Source organism: Mauremys reevesii, linkage group 10 (assembly GCF_016161935.1).
Source record: "Mauremys reevesii isolate NIE-2019 linkage group 10, ASM1616193v1, whole genome shotgun sequence".
Taxonomy (NCBI): Eukaryota; Metazoa; Chordata; order Testudines; family Geoemydidae; genus Mauremys; species Mauremys reevesii.
The window spans coordinates 80,199,414-80,218,480 of NC_052632.1; the positions used below are offsets into that span (position 1 = coordinate 80,199,414).

Below are 19,067 nucleotides of genomic sequence, written 5' to 3' on the forward strand. Positions count from 1 at the left end.
GATTCTGTCCTTTGGACAAATGTCAGCCCACGTCAGATTTGCTTTTGGTGGAAGTGGGGTTTTGCGTTGCAAAATGACATCCTTCCGCCTGCTAAAACTTGCACAAGTTCTTATGGACATGGGTTAATCACAAAGAGCAGTGTTATTCCGGTAAAAAATGTAGACGAGGGAAGGAGAAATGAAAACAAGACTCCAGTTCTGCAAACAGGCACATGCATAGCTTTACTTGGGGGGAGCAGTCCTGTTATCTTTAACTTGTTTACTCATGTTATGTTAGTAAAGTGAAGCACATGTGTAAGTGTTGCGGGATTGGGGCCTTCGAGTAGAAGTGTATTGCAACCTTAACTACGCAGTTGTGACTGTTGCTTTTATAAGGGAGGCTCTGGTTCTTGTATCAAAAGATTGATTTTTATGGCAAAATCTCAGTGTCTCGGTGTAAGGCTGACTTCCATTTTTATTTGGTTGTGTGGGTGGCATATGGAAATCTTTATCTGGATTTTAGCAAAGCTTTTTATTGTTTAGGGGAAATCTCTCTCTCTCTCAAAATATGTTTGAGATGTTTTACATAAGGTTAGCAAGTAAGTGTTTTGTATGATTGTTCTTGTGGGGTAGCATTCCACACAGTCTGGTTGATTTCAGGTTCCATTCCTTTGCTCCTCTCTTATTAAATTCTTTTAATAACAACCTTCTATCCTAACTTCTGCTGCATCCTGCTTCTCCCTCCTCGGCCCCTGCAGAACTCCTTCAAAAGCAGCACATTTTGTTGCTCACCAAGGATTATAAAATAATGAGAGCATCCCGCTTACCCCAAGGACTGTATCCCCTGCTATGCAATAAACATAATGAGTCTCACCATTCCCAGCTAGGTTGGAGGGAGAAACACAGGAAAAGAGCAGCTTTGAGCACTTTCTCATCGGGAGATGGAAGTTGTGACTCTTCGTCTCAGGGACCTGTCTGGCATTCAGATTTGACCAGGTGATTGGAGGTCCTCAAGAGCCAACACTGTGCAAAGTCCTCTTGACAATAGGCCTGCAGTGTCAGCAAAATTCCAAGGAGAGCCAGTGTGCATCATGAGGCCTATACACATCTGTTGTGGTTGGATGCATCTGGGAATCTTTCTCCCGCCCCAAAGATGTTGTGAACTAGGGAGATTCTTCTTATCACTGAGACATGTAGAATTTGCTTCCACACCTTAATAAGAGTCAGCGGTCCTCAAGGACACCAGTGTCACTAAGAGCAGCAGTGCTACAAGTTACCATTTCTTTCACTTAACAATGAAAATGGTGAATGGAGTAACCCAGCTGTCCCCAACCTTTTTAATCTGGCGGGCGCCAGACGACGAGCCGCTGAGGACCGTGGCGGTGGACGAGCATCCGCCGAAATGCTGCCGACAAGCGGCAACGTCAATAGGCATCGCCACTGAAATGCCGCCGACAAGCAGTGTCATCCAGAGGCGTCGCCACCAAAATGGCGCTGAAAATCGGCGCCGCCGCCTCTGGATGACGCTGCTTGTCGGCGGCATTTCGGCGGATGCTCGTCCGTCGTCCACGACGCGGGTGCACTTAGACGCCCCAGCAGGCACTGCGTTGGGGACCCATGGAGTAACCTGTTAGAGCACAGCATGGACTCTCTCTGTTCTGGCCTCAGCAAATAGCATTGACAGCAATATTCAGTGACCATAAGTGCTGTGCAGAATATTCGCAGTGAAACCCACATGCATAACGCACTTCGTTACAAATTCCAAATTTGTCCCTGATCTGTCCACAAGATCAGTAAGATCTGCAGACCAGCAGCCTGCTTAGCGTGGTTCTTTTGTGTTTTTTTTGCATCAAAACCATGCAGAAGTTGCAGTTTGGTGTATTTTTTTTTTTTTTGACACATGCTTTATTTCTGGTTTCTCTTGAATTGGCACTGAAAGCCAGGGGTCTGAATCTCCACCAGTTAAAATGAGAGAAATGTTGATCTCTACCCTGTGGAAATACAGACCGCTGAGTTTCTCACAGCTCAATTTGCTGTTTCATATGCAAAGCTGATTAGTGTTCTTCTCTGATTATGAAGGCTGTTGCTTTCTAGACATTAATATGGAGCTTTAAATACACCATGTTCTGCAGTAAATTTTGTTTTATTGTTTATATTAAGGTTGGCCTGGAGACTTCAACCGAAACATGGGCTTCATTATGCTAGGCAGTGGACAGACCTCGTGAAATCAGCCCTCGCGCCAGTCGAAGGCCCAGATTATGCATTGTGCAGTTTATGGGCAGGCTGCTTTCCTTGCTCAAAGCCCCATTCAGTTTGCATGGGCACAGCGAGCTGCACATGTGCTACACCAGCCGTTCTCAACATAATGCAGGATCAGAACCTTAATAGACAAGACAGACAAAGGGTGAGAGGGGACGCAGACGGAGAAGGGAAGTTTCATTCTCAGGTTTTAGTGTTGTACTTTTAAGCGGACGCTGTCAGTGTAAAAACCAGGCTTCTAGAACCCAAATACCCCCACACCTTACACTACTAATAATACCAGGTTTTTGTAATAGAGGTTTTTAAAAAATCGTTTACTTCTTGCTTTTGGCGTAGTCTGGCGCCTGGTTTAATTCTTGGTCTCTCTCATTTTGGTTCTTACACGCTACTGCCATGCTGAAGTTGAAGTTCATCTGGTTAAAAGGAATCTCCTGTTTGACTAGCATTAAAGAGGGTCATAGTGGAAAGTTTCACCCCCGCTTCCCCCCCCATCTTAAGTTTTGTAAAAACTTAATGTTACCAAACCCTGAATTTTTGGGCTAAGTTTGGCATGGGCTAATTTCGAGTCCAAGTGTCATTGGAAGCGTGTTTGTGACTAATACCTCTGCACTGTGTGCTGTGAGGATGCACTGCTGCTTATTGAATTTTGCAATGCGGGGCTGAAATTAATCAGTGTGACTTCAAAATAAAGAGATTGTGAGCCACAAAATCCCTAGGCCACGTTAGAACTCCGCTAGCTTTTCTGGCGAGGGAAGAGAGAGCAAAGTATCTTTGTAAGGGTGGGACACTTTCAAGTGAGACCGGCCTGCCTTTTGATCTCAGCTGGGATTCTGGGTTAACAACAGCGGGAAACAATTTTAAGCCTCTGGGTCAAGCAGATATTTAGACCTTGTTTCTGAAGATGGAACAACTTATTTTGACAGATTTTCTCTTCCCCCTTTCTGCCTACACTTAGTAAACTGTGATGGTTGTTTCAGACTTATTGAGGAAATGGCTGATGCCATTATGACAGACTGACATTCCTCAGTGGTGGGATGTTTTTCCCCTTCTTCCATTTCACCCCTCTGATAACGGTTAACCATGCCGTTTTCATTTACGCCGGGCTTGAAGAATGCATCTCGTGGGGGCTTGTATTAAAATGTGGCGGAAAATTGGTCATTCTCTGACAGTTATCAGCTCCTGCATTCCAGCGCGGCTGTAGCAAGCTAGAGGGGAGGCCTGGGGGTTGGGCAGGTGTGTGTGTGTGTGAGAAGGATCTTCCCCTGTTATGAAAGAGAACCATGGAACAAACACAGTTTTCAATGGCAGTGAAGTGAGGGGAAGGATCGTGACCAGGGTTTCTCCTTGGAAGGGTTCTCCGCTTTTTTATGTGGAAAGGGGGTTTTAGTCTCTTCCCTTGCCTCAGGGTCTAGGATCTGTGCTTGTGGAGTGAAGGCAGGGAATGTGCAATAATCTGCTCCCTTTCCCACCTAACCGACAGGGAGTCTCTGTAAAATGTCACACAGCACAAGGGTGCTGTTGATAACCTTCCCATTCTTTTAAAGGGAGTTTCCAGGCATGGTCACAAGCTGGGAAGTCCCTGGCAATGAGACTGCTTTGGAGCGGTGCTGTTAGGGAGGCAGGTTGGTGAAAGGAAGGAGAAAAAGACCAGATTGCTGGAGAAGGAGGCACTGAGTCCTGGCAGCATGGATGGCCTGTTGCCTTCCATAGATCAAATGAGATCTGTAAGGTCCGATGAAGTTCAACAAGGACAAGTGCAGAGTCCTGCACTTAGGACGGAAGAATCCCATGCACCGCTACAGGCTGGGGACCGACTGGCTAAGCTGCAGTTCTGCAGAAAAGAACGTAGGGGTTACAATAGACGAGCAGCTGGATATGAGTCAGCAGTGTGCCCTTGTTGCCGAGAAGGCCAACGGCGTATTGGGCTGCATTAGTAGGAGCATTGCCAGCAGATCGAGGGAAGTGATTATTCTCTTCTATATGGGACTGGTGAGGCCACACCTGGAGTATTGTGTCCAGTTTTGGTCCCCCCACTTCAGAAGGGATGTGGACAATTTGGAGAGAGTTCTGTGGAGGACAACGAAAATGATTAGGGGGGCTGGGGCACATGACTTACGAGGAGAGGCTGAGGGAACTGGGGTTATTTAGTCTGCAGAAGAGAAGAGTGAGGGGGGATTTGATAGCAGCCTTCAAGTACCTGAAAAGGGATGTGGGGGGGGGGTTCCCGAAGAGGATGGAGCTCGGCTGCTCTCAGTGGTGGCAGATGACAGAACAAGGAGCAATGGTCTCCAGTTGCAGTGGGGGAGGTCTAGGTTGGATATTAGGAAACGCTATTTCACTAGGAGGGTGGTGAAGCACAGGAATGGGTTCCCTAGGGAGGTGGTGGAATCTCCATCCTTAGAGGTTTTTAAGGCCCGGATTGACAAAGCCCTGGCTGGGATGATTTAGTTGGGGATTGGTCCTGCTTTGAGCAGGGGCTTGGACTAGATGACCTCCTGAGGTCTCTTTCAACCGTAATCTATGATTCTGTAAGGTTGGGCATTTGACTGATCCAAAAATAAATGGTCAATTGACTGATCAAATATTTTGAAATAATGTCAAAAATGGTCAAATATGTGAAGCACTAATTGATCAGAACAGTGACCCCGCCTCAAAGTAAGACTTTATGGTCTCTAATAGGTTTAGCTTTAGATAGAAACTTACGCCTAATTAAAAACCAAAACAACCCCAGTTATGTAATTGAGTGATTATTTTAGCTCAGAAGAATGTGACAAGCAATTAAACAAAGTTCTAAAAGATGAAAGAAGGCTGCCACAGCGCAATGAACGAGATAGGCCATCGCCTATGTCAGGGCATGGTTACTGGAATATGTGACCACGGTCAAATAATAAGCGGTCAAATAATGTCAGTTGACCAACCTGGTAATCCTAAATCCGTGGGATTTGGTGGCCAAAACTCCTGCTGCCTCCATTACTGGGGGGGAGGGGGGGAGGGGGGGGAAGTTGTAGAGAAACCACCCTGTGGTTTCCTCCCTGTACTGAGCCCATACCAGTGGGATTTTCCTAATTGAATGCTAAGGATATTGGAAGATTTAGGCACGTAGGGCTGGTTCAGTGCAGCCGATGAATTCATGAGGGTAGCTACCACGCTGTATTCGCAAAATAGACAGTATTTAGTGCTTTTAATTAGCTGGGTAATTCTTGCAACATCTCTCTGTAGGTTAGATATTGAGGGCCTGTTTCTCCGCTCCATCGTTTTACCTTTTCCAAGTGAGAGTAAAACACTGCCCATTCAGAATGAATTGTGTGGGGCAGAAAGGAATCTGATTTGGGGGATCTGAGAGGGGAATTTAAGTGCTTTGTCCAAGCAAATTGAAAAAGCAAATCTGTGACAGACTCAAGATTACGACTCTAGAGTTTGTGGCTTCTAGCCCCATGCTCAGTCTAGTAGAGACCACACTGTGTCTCTGTTAATTGTCTTTTTTACAGTCCTATAGCATCTGGATGCTATAATAGTACCGGTAATTAAAACAAGCAGAAGAGTTATCTCAGACTTGTGCTCATTTACATGATACTTAAATAAAAGCTCGTATAGTATCTTTCATGCAAACCAGATCCCCAGATGATTTATTGAGATGCAGGACAGGTACAAAGTTAAATATAAGGAATAATAGCAGGAGGCAAAGGCAATGTGGAGTAGGTTCAATAACGGATTAGAGTAGGTTTTCCATTCTGATCTTTATGTTCTTGTGTGTTCCTGTATCCTTGCAAACTATTAAATTGATTCTCATTTTTAAAACTAAAGAAACCCTCTTGAGGAGATTTTGTTGGCAGTGCAGTTGCAGCGGCTATTACTAATTAAAGAAATGGATCAACATCCGGGGATTGAATGTTTGTTTTTTGATTGCTGGTTTTGAGCGAAGAGTATGGGTCCAGAGACCGTGTACCACAGTGGCTCTCTTCCTCTCTCTTTCCCCCCAATTATTTCTGATGTGTGGATGCCCCGATTGGTGCATATGCATGTAAACTGGGCATTTGGGGATTTCAAGGTGCTATTTAGAAACCCCCTTCTGTAATGTGACCCATACGCTGTAAAATACTTTGAGATGAAAGGGATCATATAAATCTAATTCTCCTTCTCTGTAAAGATTAAACAATACTAATTTTTTCCCAATAAGTAGGGACCTACTCAAAAATGCTTGAAGGCTTAGAACTTTGTTCTTCCTAAACCTTAAATCTCAAATCTAACACCTTCTCAAGGGAGTGAGTGTTAGTTACGAAAGGACTTGTCTGCCTGAAAATCCCCCCCTCTCCTCCCCATGATCCTATTACTTTAAATGCCTCGCAGTAGTTTTCAGACCATCTCGTCTGGATTACAGTATATCCTTTGCATTTTTTTCCCAGTGTAAGATTTTAATTGACACACTTGGACTTTAGTTAACAACGCTATAAAACAAAGACCATACATTAGCACTGTATCCCTTCAGTGAGTCGGATGCCGCTAGTTAAATTGTGGAAAGAGATGCTCTGTAAGGAAGACAGAAGCATATTTGGCACTAAACACTGCACTTTCACTTCAGTAAAATAGTTTCATTAATAACAGGCATTGGTAGCTCCAGGGGAATGATAACAAGATTGGAGTGAGAGAGAATTTGTCTCTCTGAGGTCAGCAGTTCAGCTAGATTTGGTTTGGACTAGAAAGGTATTTCAGAGATGGCCTTAAACTGGATGTTATTCTGTTATTTGATTTGCTTTAAAATAAAATAACTGTACTTTGTTCAGAGACTTGTGGGCTATGGACAGTGGCATATTTTCTTATTTGCCTTCATGTTATTTTGAACAAAGTAGTGAATCATTTTTTTTTAAAAATAGTCATTAGCTGTGCTATTAATGGCACATCTAATAAAATGAGGGATTTTAAGAACCAGGTGTACTTTTTGTGGTGTTTATCTTATGTATCTCAACTTTGATGAAACTGTGTTGGTTAGTTTCACTTTCTGGCTCTCCTCACTGCTAGCACAGTGCTGTGGTGTTTGGGTTTCCAATCCTGCAGTGGAGTGTGTCAATTAAAAATAAGATGTTTCATTTGTTTTTTTTAATAATATATAAAAACTGCAACCACTTTTTTCTTTTTTTTCCCTGTAATAAAACCTAGATTTCAGGCCTAAACTAAGTTGCCAGCATTCACTCAAAACAGTATCTTTTTTAGAATGCTTTGTCAGGTCAAAGGTGAAGTTGATATTTGTAGCATATTTTTTGTGTATGTAAAATGTAGTTTGCTTTTCGTGCAAAAATCTATGCTCTTGGTTCATTTCTTCTTGTGGTTTGGGCTTTAAGTAGAAGTTAAGACTTTTTTTTTTTAATGGGAGGGGTGGGAGTGGAGGGGGGGGAAACGTGACCGGAAAGTTTTGGATTTCACATCTTTAAATCTTTACAGAGCATGAAGAATGGGATTCTCTCTTTCTTTTACCATGACAGACTGTGGCTGGATTGGGAAATGGAACCGAGGTGACAGGGCAAAATGCATAAGACCGAATAATTCCAGCTTGGTGGTTCTCTGTACTGCGTGTCCCAGTTGTTTATTGGTAGCATGTGGGATCAAACAGGGAACCTATTCTGTCTTGGAGTTTTCTTGTTAATGGAAAAATACAGGAATGCACCTTCTGAGGGGAGAATAAGTAGTGAGGATTGATTAACAGTTGATGACAATTTACATGCCTTACTTCCATAAAGATCAGCTTGCGTCAGGTACGGGAGGCTGATCCCACCTGAGCTGTCAAGGGCTCTGACTACTGCTTGTGTGGGAGGATTAATTGTCAAGCTGTAATGAGGCACGTGCTTTGAAGAGGAAATGTCACACTGGGCAGGTAAATGGACACAGTTTAAGACACTCAAGTACAGGGAGCAGCAGGAGATGATAAAAGAGTCTGGGAGAAAGTGGCCTGAACAATTGGAGGGAAACTGACTCTTCCTGGCAGACTAAGTGACCGGAGTTGGAGTCTTTCGGAGATGACATGGGTTTTTTGGGAGTTGATTTAAAGCAATCTTGAGGGTGCTGAGAAGCCACAGATGATAACATAGGTTCCGAGATGCCTGCAGCCTGAAAGCTAAATTCTGGTTACTGTCAGCTGGGTGGGGGAAGGAGAACTGCCGGAAAACTTGTTTGAATGTGAGAAAGAAGGTTAAGTGTCTTGTAAATTCTCAGAAAATCGCTCAGTTCTTTGAGGTTTGTGTGTGTGTCTCTAGGCTGTAAGTTGATACCAGAAAGTATGAAGCAACATGGTCCAGGGGGTTTGAACACTGGACTGGGTGTAGTGATATTGGGGGTCTGTTCCTGGCTCTGTCACCGGCCTACTGCGTGGCCTTCAGCACGTCCTTTCTGAGGGCTTGTCTACACGGGGCAGTAATGTGGACTACGGGAGTGTGATTTCTACAGCGTGCTAGAGTGTGCTGTAGAAGTTACACCCCCGTAGTCCACCTTACTGCCCTGTATAGACAAGTCCTGAGCCTCTGGTTCTCCTCTCCCCTTTGTCTTGTCTATGCAGATTGTAAGCTCTTCAGAGCGTGGGTGTATTTGTTTGTACAGCACCTAGCACAATGAGCAGTCTAGGAGCTCCAGTAATATAAGTAAAAATGTCTGCAATGGAGTTTTTCATTTGGGTATGACAAAAAGAAAACCAACACTCCCCACCCACCCTCCTGCAATCAGAGAAATGAACAGAGTTGGGGTTCATGAGGTGTTCTGGGTTAAAATCCCAGCTCTGCCACTGACTTGCTGAGCAGTCTTGGACAAGTCACTTAGCCTCTCTCTTGGATGCTCTCCTCACCGCACAAACCCCACACGTCCCCTGCCGCCAGTGATTAAAAATGATTAAAATGGGGATTGTACACAACTCCTTCACAGGGCTGTTCTGAAGTCTTGTTAATATTCTTATAGCACTTTGACTGTGAAAGTGCTACATGGGTATTATTGTTTATAATGAAAGCAGTCAACTTTCTAATTGACAGTAACCCGAGTAAGGCTTTTAGTGATATTTTCTATATTTGAGCGACAAACTTTTTTTGAGAATGTAAAAGGTTTTTTTAAAAGCATGCGTGTTTAAATGTACACACTTATAATAAACACTTCTGTTAATGGATTTGTACAAGAGTTTGGAATGAAATGCTAGATTTAATAATCTGTTCAACACGGGGAGCAATATACAACATATATGGGGAATTTTCCCTTATATTTTTGCACAGATTCGCCGTGCTATTTGGTGGCATAACAACCTGCAGATTACAAAACTAAGGATTTGATTGTCAGAATGAAAAATACATCCAAATCTACAAGTAAACTGGAGCAAACTCCAAACAGAGTAGTGTCCTGGGGCCTGATTTCCGTTAAAGTCACTGGAAGTTTAAGTGCCAACATGTTCCAACCTGGACATTAAGCTGCCCATCATCAGTTCTATCATTAGAATTCTGTATCACGTTACACACTGGGGCAAAAGTTTATCCATGTGTTATGGATGTGAAACTGCCAAGGGCATATTAATTCCATTCTTCTCTCGTGTTTAAACTGCTCTTGAAGTCAAAATAAATGCTTGGAATTGAGATGAGCTGTCAGCTACTGCATTGCGTGAAGTTTGCAAATGCAGTTGTCAAGTTTGACACCCTGTTCTCCTCAGCACATAAGGACTTGTCCGTGTGGGCTCCTGGGAGAGGGCAAGATGCTCTTCGCCTGCAGAAAGCCTGGCTTAATGGGCTTTGTTAAAGCATGCTCGGTGGAGGATGGGCGTTTCCTGGTTAGGATGCATGGTCACCCTGCAGTTGCCTCTGTGACAGCTGCACTGCCCCAGGTGTGGGGGACAGAAATCTTGTGCATAGGGCACTGGACTGGCAGGTAGGGGATGGGGAGTCTGTCTCCTGTTCTAGCACTGTGAGACTTTGAGCAAGGTTCTGCCTCTGGAGAATGGAGATGCTGCTGCTTTACATGAGCATTGTGAAGCTTTACTCCTGAATGTTTGCAAAGTGCTTTGAGATGCTCAGATAGAAGGCACCAGAGAGGGGCAAAGTATCCTTGCTATGCATGGGCAGTTCGGTTACTGGCCTGACCAAACTTTTGTGCCTTTGTTTGCCTCTAGGTTCCAGCCTTTTGCTGTCATGGCTGATAGAGCTGGAGAGCACTGCACAGTAGTGCAGTCAGTCCTCTGGATGGGATGGGGGGGACGTGTTGCAGTTGAAGGTGGAAGGTCTAACACTCTCACTTCCAGCTGACTGAAGATCAGTGTTCTAGTGAACTTCGGTGTCTTATACATATATATACATAATCCTCAGACAGCCAGAGGATTATATAGTGGCAGTGTAGTGATATGTGCCTGTATATATTGATTGCCTTCTAGTGGTAATTCTAATTATACTACTGCTTAGTGTAGCAATTGAGTGTTGGAAGAACCCAGATATTTTAACAGGAAGGTGAGCGTTGTTGTGTCTTGTGGGAAGAATAAGGTCTGGTGGATTGTAAGCAGCAAACTGTAAGGTCTGTGTCTTTCCATAGACATCTCTACATAAATGTGTGCATGCACAGTACCGTACGCATGTGAATAATAGGCTGTAATAGTGGTGACATAGGTCTTCATAGTTTGGGGGTATAATTGAGTGACATTTGGGAGGAAACATAAGGACTTACATGGGTAAGATAAGTTTTTAACCAAATTAGAAAATTTGTTAATGTGAATTGGTTACGAAATTGTTACATTAAAAATTCCAGAAATATAAATGCTTGTAAAAAAGAAAAAAGAAAAAATCTTTATTTTGTGAGAAGCCTTTTTTTTTTTTTTGGCCCAAACTGTACAATTCTTAGATGTGCAGTTCATGCCAACTTATAATAGATATTTGCTGCTTTTAAACTTAAATACCCTGTACAATATTCAGCATATATAGTGTATACTTTTCTTCAATTGCCGTAGTGTATATTTTTCCTAATTTACCCTTTCCTTGTTTATCTTGCTTACGGTGCAGAGGTCTAATTTAGATTTTTTTCTAAACTGATTAGCAGTTATGGGTTGGGGCAACAATTTGTGCTGCATTTAGAGGTAAATTTGATTAGCACTTTTTGAAAACTGTGTGCAGCAAATTGCAATGCTAATCAAGGTAAATCAAGCCATGTAGGGGTTTTTAAAGGCAGATTTTTTTTAACCAAAGCAGAGATATTAAGTTGTCTGATGTTGGGGAGCATTATAATTCTGCTGGTTTCGTGTACTGAATCTTTTAGTTTTACAGTTCTGAGAAGAGCTTTGGTTTAGTAGAAAAAACCAACCAGCATAAGGAATACTTTAAAATATATATTTTTTTACATTTTAAGTCACTTAGCTTATTGTCATCAGAAGACAACTCTTAAGCTTTATGGGCAGTGTGTCCTTTTCTATCTCTAATCTAATGAAATGCCCTGCTTGGTTTTATTGGTTTTTGTGTAAAATAGTTCAGTGCGTGGTTTTTTTTTAAAAGAAAAAATCTGCTGCTTTCCTAATTCAAAACCCATTGAGGTCAATGGGAATCCTTCTGTTAACTTCCAGTAGGCCCTAAGTGCTCATTCAGGAGATAGCAAGAAGATACATTTGGGTGTAATGCCAGAGTAATGGTTTTAAAGGGATTATTAACCAAACGCCGCTGAAGCTCCTTGTGTGTGTGTTCGAGGGGAGATGGTGCAGTATTTTGATCATTATTAATCTGAAGCATGTTTCTTTCCTTCTCAAAATGAGTAGGGGAGTTAGTTCAGGTTTAAAATATAAACTGAGGGCCAGATTCAGACCCGGAGTGGTTTGAGTGCGGACAGTGGTGCCTGTCAAGAAGCTGATCCCGCGAGTTATTCAGCGTCTCTCAGGAGGCTCTAAGAACCTTCCAGGACTGGGGCCTTTGACTCTACATATGACTGGCTGCAGCATCCCACAACTGGATTATTCCTGCCATGGGAGCCGTACGAGGTCTGAGATGGGTCACACACTGACCCCAACCTTCCTCCTGGTATGCCCCTTCCTAGGGATGAGATCTTTGAGAAGCGACTTGGAAGCTAAGGGGTAAGATTGCAGTGATAACCCCTGGTGCTCTTCACCCACCCAGTTCATGGAGGTTCACAAAGGTAGAAAGTATCACTTGAGGCGGTGGGGCGCAGAACTGGCTCACAGAGAGAGTGAGTTACAGAGCTGGGACTAGAGTCCAGACCACCAGAGTCTCAGCCTGTTGCCTTTTCCCAGTGGCTCTTGGGGAAAAAATTCCCCAATGGCAGACAGAGCTGTCAATAGGGAGCACAGGGCCCGGAGCCTCTGGACTTCCAAGAGCTAAGCAGATCAAAGCCAGCATCTCTATCACACTGAGGAGATTTAAACTTCAAGCCTCCTTAGAAGAAATGGAAAGGGAGGTGGATATTTTTTGCTGTTTTTAAAATTAAATAGGCAGCTAGGGTTGCTTTTAAAATTATTATGAAGAACAAGTTTAAGCCTTGTTGTAACATGCGTTGTTTGCCTGGACTGCTCAGGACCCGAATGCTTGTGTAGGAGGAACTCTGAGTTGGTTTCTTAAATCCCTTCCTGCTGTTTCACATCTGATACTGCTTGATGAAACATAGGAGCCTTGTCTTGTAACAGGCTTGTTCAAAGTGATACAAGCTACGAAAGTGAGATCTTGGAAGAGTGTTGCCGTTTTCATAATGTAATAAAAATACTGTAATGATAAATAATGTGTAATAAGCATGTCATAAAAACGATGTATATTTCCAAGATCACTGCTTTTATAATTTTTACTCAGGTAAAAGAGAAAATCCCTGGAAATAATCATTTTTAGGAGAGGGTTCACAAGACATGACACTTTAATGAAAGGAATTCACAGGTTGTTAAAGTTTGGGAACCACTGCCCTATCCATTCTCTGCGCTGCCTCCTGGTTCTGTTTTGCTTTGAAATAACAAATTCCTTCACGTTTGCAAACATCGGAGCCCAAGCCCCACTATTCCAACACCCTGAACTATGGGGAAGTTTGAATGTCATTCTCGATGTAGCAATTGGGCCCTCATTTTTATAGTGAATCAAACCTCCAGGCTGCAGTGCTTCCAAGTTGCAGCAAAGCTTGGCTTTGCATACAGAATTTGCAGAGGGAGCCCATAGCCACAGGAAAAAATAGCACAGTGAGCACATTTCCATATACCTGCATCAGGATTTATGCATGCACTATGTTTAGATATGTTGCTGTCTGTGGACATCAAAATTGTTGTCCTCACCACAGTATCCCTCAATTTAGGATCGATTTGAGCATTAGTTAGGAGGGGGAAAATAATCAGTGGTGTAGCATTTTCAGTTCTGTAAGACTTGTTGCTGTAAGTGACGTGGCCAGTAATCGGATAATGCTTGAAACGGAGTGAAATGTATGGAGCCTAATCAGGAAATATTGGCCCTCATCATGTCTCTGACAGAGGAGATGACTGCAGTTACAAACTGCAAGCTGGTAACTGGCGGAGATTCCTAAAATATGAGATAATTCCTAGAAACTAACCGACTTTCTCTGCAGTACATCAAATTCTAGGTCTATGATCTGTAATTAAATTGCTTATATACTGTTAAAAAAAGCATCTGGCTGTTCTTAGATTGTCCAGTTTAAGGATGTAGATATTATAAGTGGGAGAGCTGTAGTGACATGTAAAAGTAGCAATTTGGAGGACAAGAAAATATTAAGTCTTTACATTTTGAACATGTCAGTATGTGAGAGGATACAGGAGTCCAACCCGTAGCATAACTACACTCTTACCACTGAAATAGTTGCATTTTTGTGAGCATTAACTGTCAAATGGCCAAATTAACTTGAAGCATCCTAGATACTGAATGTTATTTCATGAGCCATCACATTAACATATCAGGGTATTTTTAAACATGTTTTGTGAAAGAAAAATTCTAATACTTGGGAGTTTTACACAGATGATATATACAAATGATCATAGATTGTTTTCCAAAGCTAGGCTCTAACACTGCAAATAGAACCTCTTCTCTGTGTGCTGTGGGTTAATTATTATCCAAAGCATTAGAAAACTGTTATTACACATTAAAATAGGCACTATCCGTGCTGCTGTGGATGGAGCTGTTGAATATTTACATTGTACAGTATTTTGAATGTTGCCTTCAGATAATGAAAATATCTTGGGTGGGGAGGAGGAGGAGGAGGGGAAGATGGTGCAGCTATCCCTATCCTGCTAAAATGATAGGGGTGTTTTCCCTCCTCTACCTGGCTTGGGTAAGGGGGTTTCCCAACAGCTCCTCATTCGCCTGGGCCATTGCAATGAGAGCTTCCCCCCGCCCATTACATTCTCCTTTAACCACTGGTTACATGGAGTCGTTTCCAATCCATCCACGACCTCCAAGTGCCTCACAAAATGAATACATTAGCTTCGCAACCGAATTGTTAGGCAGACTGATACCGAACTCAGACGAGGAAAGTCACACAGTGAATGTGTGGTGGAGCTGGGCCGAGAACCTAGGCGTTGTCCGCTAAGGGACCTGGTGACTTTTGCTAAGTCCTCTGCCTTGATCGTAGTGTGGTCCTTTCCTTTTTGTTGAAAATACATTATCCCGACACAGAAGTAAATACCCTCAGAGGGCCATGAAATGCCATTCCTATGCGTGCATTTCCGACAGGACAGCAAAGACTATCACGGCTTCAGGATTCCCTGAATCCTCTTCGCTATCCAAGATACTGTAAGGAGATATGGCCTCTATGGTGTTCTTTTCACAACGTACCTTAAAGCCCCATTTGGGACGCTCTTTCCCCATAGAAGAGCATTCACTGGAATTGATGCACAAGAGAGGTTTGATATGAAGTGGTCATATTGAAATGATGCATGATGCTATTGCTACTGAGATTGCCAGCAACCAGTGAAATATCCATCTTGGAAAAACTCATATTTTCCCCAAAACAGACTGCATAAATTCCCTGGGCTAAGGGGTACAATGTTTATGGGATTCCCATGCCTTATTTATCAAATTTAATAGAAATGGCTGTGTTGTATACTACTGGGGAGAAGGAGATGTTAATGCATTCCTTCCCGATGCACAGAAAAACCTCCACCATGCTGGGCTTGAAAGATGTTCTTCTGTGATGGTTTTTAATGACATTTTCATTTTTGTTTTTTTTCTCCTAGTTGTTGCTTTTTTGGTGGCTTACCATCAAAACAAGCAGCTGATAGGGGAGAAGGGACTGCTGCCATGCAAACTGTACTTGCAGAACGTCAAACGGTATTTCAAAGGGAAGATTAACCTGGATTCCTTGACCTATGCCCCAACACTCATCTGGTTCCTGGACTGGTCTGATATGGACAGTAACCTGGACTGCCTTGCTGGCCTTGGCTTGGGAGTTTCGGCTTACGTGTTGGTCACTGGATGTGCAAACATGATCCTTATGGCCATTCTGTGGATTCTCTACCTCTCGTTGGTTAACGTTGGACAGATCTGGTAGGTTGACAAACTTTCTCCTCTGATTTTCTCTTTGTAATTTCTCACCATGCATTGTACGGGTAAGCTTTTGTGCTCCTGAAAGATGGAGATCTGGTAAGTCATTACATAGTCACATTGAAGAAAGAAGGTACCCTTCAGGAAAAAAAACCAACAGGTTGGCTAACTTGTTATGGGCCTAATTCTGTTCATGCCTGAATCTTACACTGGTGTAACACCATTAATTTTAATAGAGTACCTCCTGATTTACATCATTGTGAATAAGAACAATCAGGCTGATAGCATAACTGTAGTACATGGTATCCCTGCAGAGGGGTATATTCTTTCCTCACTCTAGCTAGGTAACTCATTAGCTTTGTTTTGAGCAAGATTATTCTTTCATTTAAAGCTGGATCAGCGCCAGCTCCGTCTCGTGACTAGATTATAGCACGTTATCTTTGTGCCTGGTTAAAATAAAATTTAAAATGCTCAACATTTTAAATATAAGGGGTAGGAGGAAAGGATGGTTGTCCATTGCCTGGGCTCTTTAACGGTTCTCTGGGGGTGTAACTACCAAATTCAGTGACTTCTCTGCCCTGCATCATGACCTGAATCTGCAGCGTAACTTTATGGGATGTACTCATTTAAGGAGTGCTGGATAAAATTACAGTGTTAGTAAAAGTTGAGAAACTACAGCAAATCTTGCCAGTCACCCTAAGGAATGATAGTCACCCTGATAAAGCTAAAAAGTGTAACCTGGAGTGACCACGGGATAGCCACAGGATACGACCCATCTACCCTAATGTTGAGCAGTATGTTGTGTCCATGCCTTTTTCTTCCTTCCTCTAGCTTGCTCCCAAACTGTGTGTGCCTAGGTCCTTACCTGAGCTGAGCCAATCTGTCCAGACCTGTCTGTGATTTCACAACTCTTCTATTTAAAGAAAGTGAAAAGAATGGCAGATGTTAAACATCATCCCACTCAGCTTTAGCCCACTTGAGAACCCCTCCACCGCCCTGTGTGCAGCAGGGAAATTGGAGTAATTAGGGGATCCCCCTAATGAGTTAAGTGTACTTCTTTCAGCTCTGCAGTTACGAAAGGTCCAGAATAAGGCCACAGTGGCATGACAAGGAGTTTCAAGGGGTATCCTTCCATTGCTTTCACTCCTGAGCTAATCTGAAAGGCTCTCTGCTCATCTCTAGGCACCTGTATGTCCCTGCTGGCTGTTAGCTTTTACAGGCCTTGAAATGCCGCCTGGCCCCCATTCTTGGCAGCCATAGAAATTTATGTAATTGTAGCCGCTAAAGCCAGATCGTTTATTTAACTCCCTTGTGACTCTTTTTGCCCATCTGTAAAAAGTGCATCATAGTTACAGCGGCAGAGTTTGGAGGTTGGAAGCTGAGGCTGACCTTCCTCAAAGTCCTGGGGTGCTTGGTTTTGATTTGCCCTGTTAGGAGAGGAAGGGTCTAGCGAGAAGCTTGAGATCCACATCCAAATTTCCTGCAGATTGGCTGGGTTTTCAGGTGCAGGTCCCTCACTAATGTTACTCCGTCCTCATGAGGAGCGTCACGAGGCATAATTCATTAACGTCTGTGAGGCGTACAGGAGCACTGGGCTAAGGCGCCGTGTGAGCGGCAGCCTCTTAATTTTGTTGTATTGATTTATGAGAATGAACCTGTTTGGCTTGTTCAATCTCATGCAGCTACCCAGTCGTGCTTGCTCCTCACGTCCCTTGCTCCGAGCCACTTCCACCAGTAATAAGCATGTTCAGAGGAGAGGTGTGACCTCTTCCTGGCAGGCGTGAGAGGTGTAGCAGTCTCTCAGAGCTGCTAACTTTTTGCCAAAAATAAATCCTGCTGCAATCTCTGCCAGTTTGACTGCTGCTGAGGGGCTACAGTTGGGTTTTTCCAAGTCTTTAAAGGCAAGGGAGGGTGATGATGTGCGTGGGTGGGGGGCGGGGACTTTTTTCCCCAGTGATGGATGGAACCACAACTGCTGCCCAGCAGACCTTATCCAAATGTCTCTTCCTGAGTGGGTGTATGGCTCAGGAGTTCATGGCTAAGCGTTAGGTCCCTTTGTAACTCGGAAGACAATGAATCATCTCATGGGAATGTGAGCCAAGCCCAACGTTTTCATTCTGTGGATGCTGTGGTTTGAAGGAATTGCCTCCTGATTTTTGAGATAGGATTGTACCTTGCTTTGTTTTGCTAGTTCATTTGGAGCTTGTAAGTTACCCTGTCGTACACAGGTAATTTATGGCCTACGGTAACATGTTCTGAGTTTAATGGGGGCGGGGAGGAAAATAGGTGTTGCCTCAATTTCATCTCAGCTTAGTTGTGGCATGAAATGTATTAAACAGGAAATTGGGCTCAGGTTGTAGAGGGGTGGGGGAAATCAAAGCGACCCAGTGCTGCAGTTCATTCAACCATGGTTACATTTTTCATTAGATCCTCTGCAATGGGTCACTGCGTGGTCAAGACCATATTATCATTGTGCATACACTGTGACGTTCCATTCCACAGGGAAGTAGATGCCGGGTGCCTGGGTGCTTACAATGCAAAAGAGGACTGGGGAGGGGGGAATGAATTCATTTCTCCTCTCGCCCCCCCCCCCCCCAAGATGTGAAGAATTCTTGGGATGCGCTCTATAGACCGGTGCCTTCTGAAATGAAATGGATTTTGCCTTTGACCTCAGTGGGAGCAGAACCAGGCCTTAGAACTGCAGGTAGCCGATTGTATTGGCTCTTTTTACAAATAAATACATGTTCGCTTTCTGTAGACGGTTGCGGAGTCACCGCTCCTTCTTGTGGCCCTTTGTGACTTGGGTGGGCCCTGCAGAGGCCCTGCCTTAGTTTTCCCTCCTGGGCTTGACCCTTCAGCTAAGCCATTAACAAAGCCCACTCCTTCAGGAGGACACAACTCCAAAACCAACTCTAAACACAGAGGCTGTGCCCCAGTCTCTCATTCCCAAGGGGCCTCTTCTCTCCCCTGATTCAAGTCTTTTCTGCCCACCCTCTGGGCTCTGCTTTCCCCTTCCCAGGCTCCTTGTTGTCTCTCCTCTCAGCCTCTCCTGGGCTCCTTCAGATTGCTCCCTGCTCTCTCCAGAGTAGCCACACCCAGACCTTCCTGCCTGGAGTCTTCCATGGGCCTTTGCGGCCTTATGCTCTCATTCTACTGCTGGGCTTCCTTCCTCTGATGCCAACCCTGCACAATTGGGGTGGCGTGGGGCTAGTGGGACTGGGCTGACTGGCCCAAGGCCTCTGGCCCTTAGTTGGGTAGGATTCCCTGTTTCATAGACAAATAGCTAAATTCAGGGATTATTTCAGGGTGACTAGGTGTGAGAGTCACTGGCATCTTTTCATATGTCTGAGGTGGCCTCCTGAC

The 19,067-nt window shown here is 43.8% G+C and overlaps 1 protein-coding gene across 3 annotated transcripts in view; it reads left to right on the top strand.

Moving 5' to 3' along the window:
• Positions 1–19,067, top strand: part of LMF1 (lipase maturation factor 1) — a 329,598-nt gene that overhangs the window by 3,538 nt on the left and 306,993 nt on the right. For 2 of the 3 annotated variants that reach the window (XM_039493486.1, XM_039493485.1), the window contains exon 2: positions 15,398–15,707. In XM_039493486.1, coding sequence (XP_039349420.1) covers positions 15,568–15,707 — 140 coding nt within the window. In that variant the 5' untranslated portion in view covers positions 15,398–15,567. Of the gene's footprint in view, positions 1–15,397; positions 15,708–19,067 lie in introns of those variants that run through there. The other variant, XM_039493487.1, reaches the window with a different exon arrangement.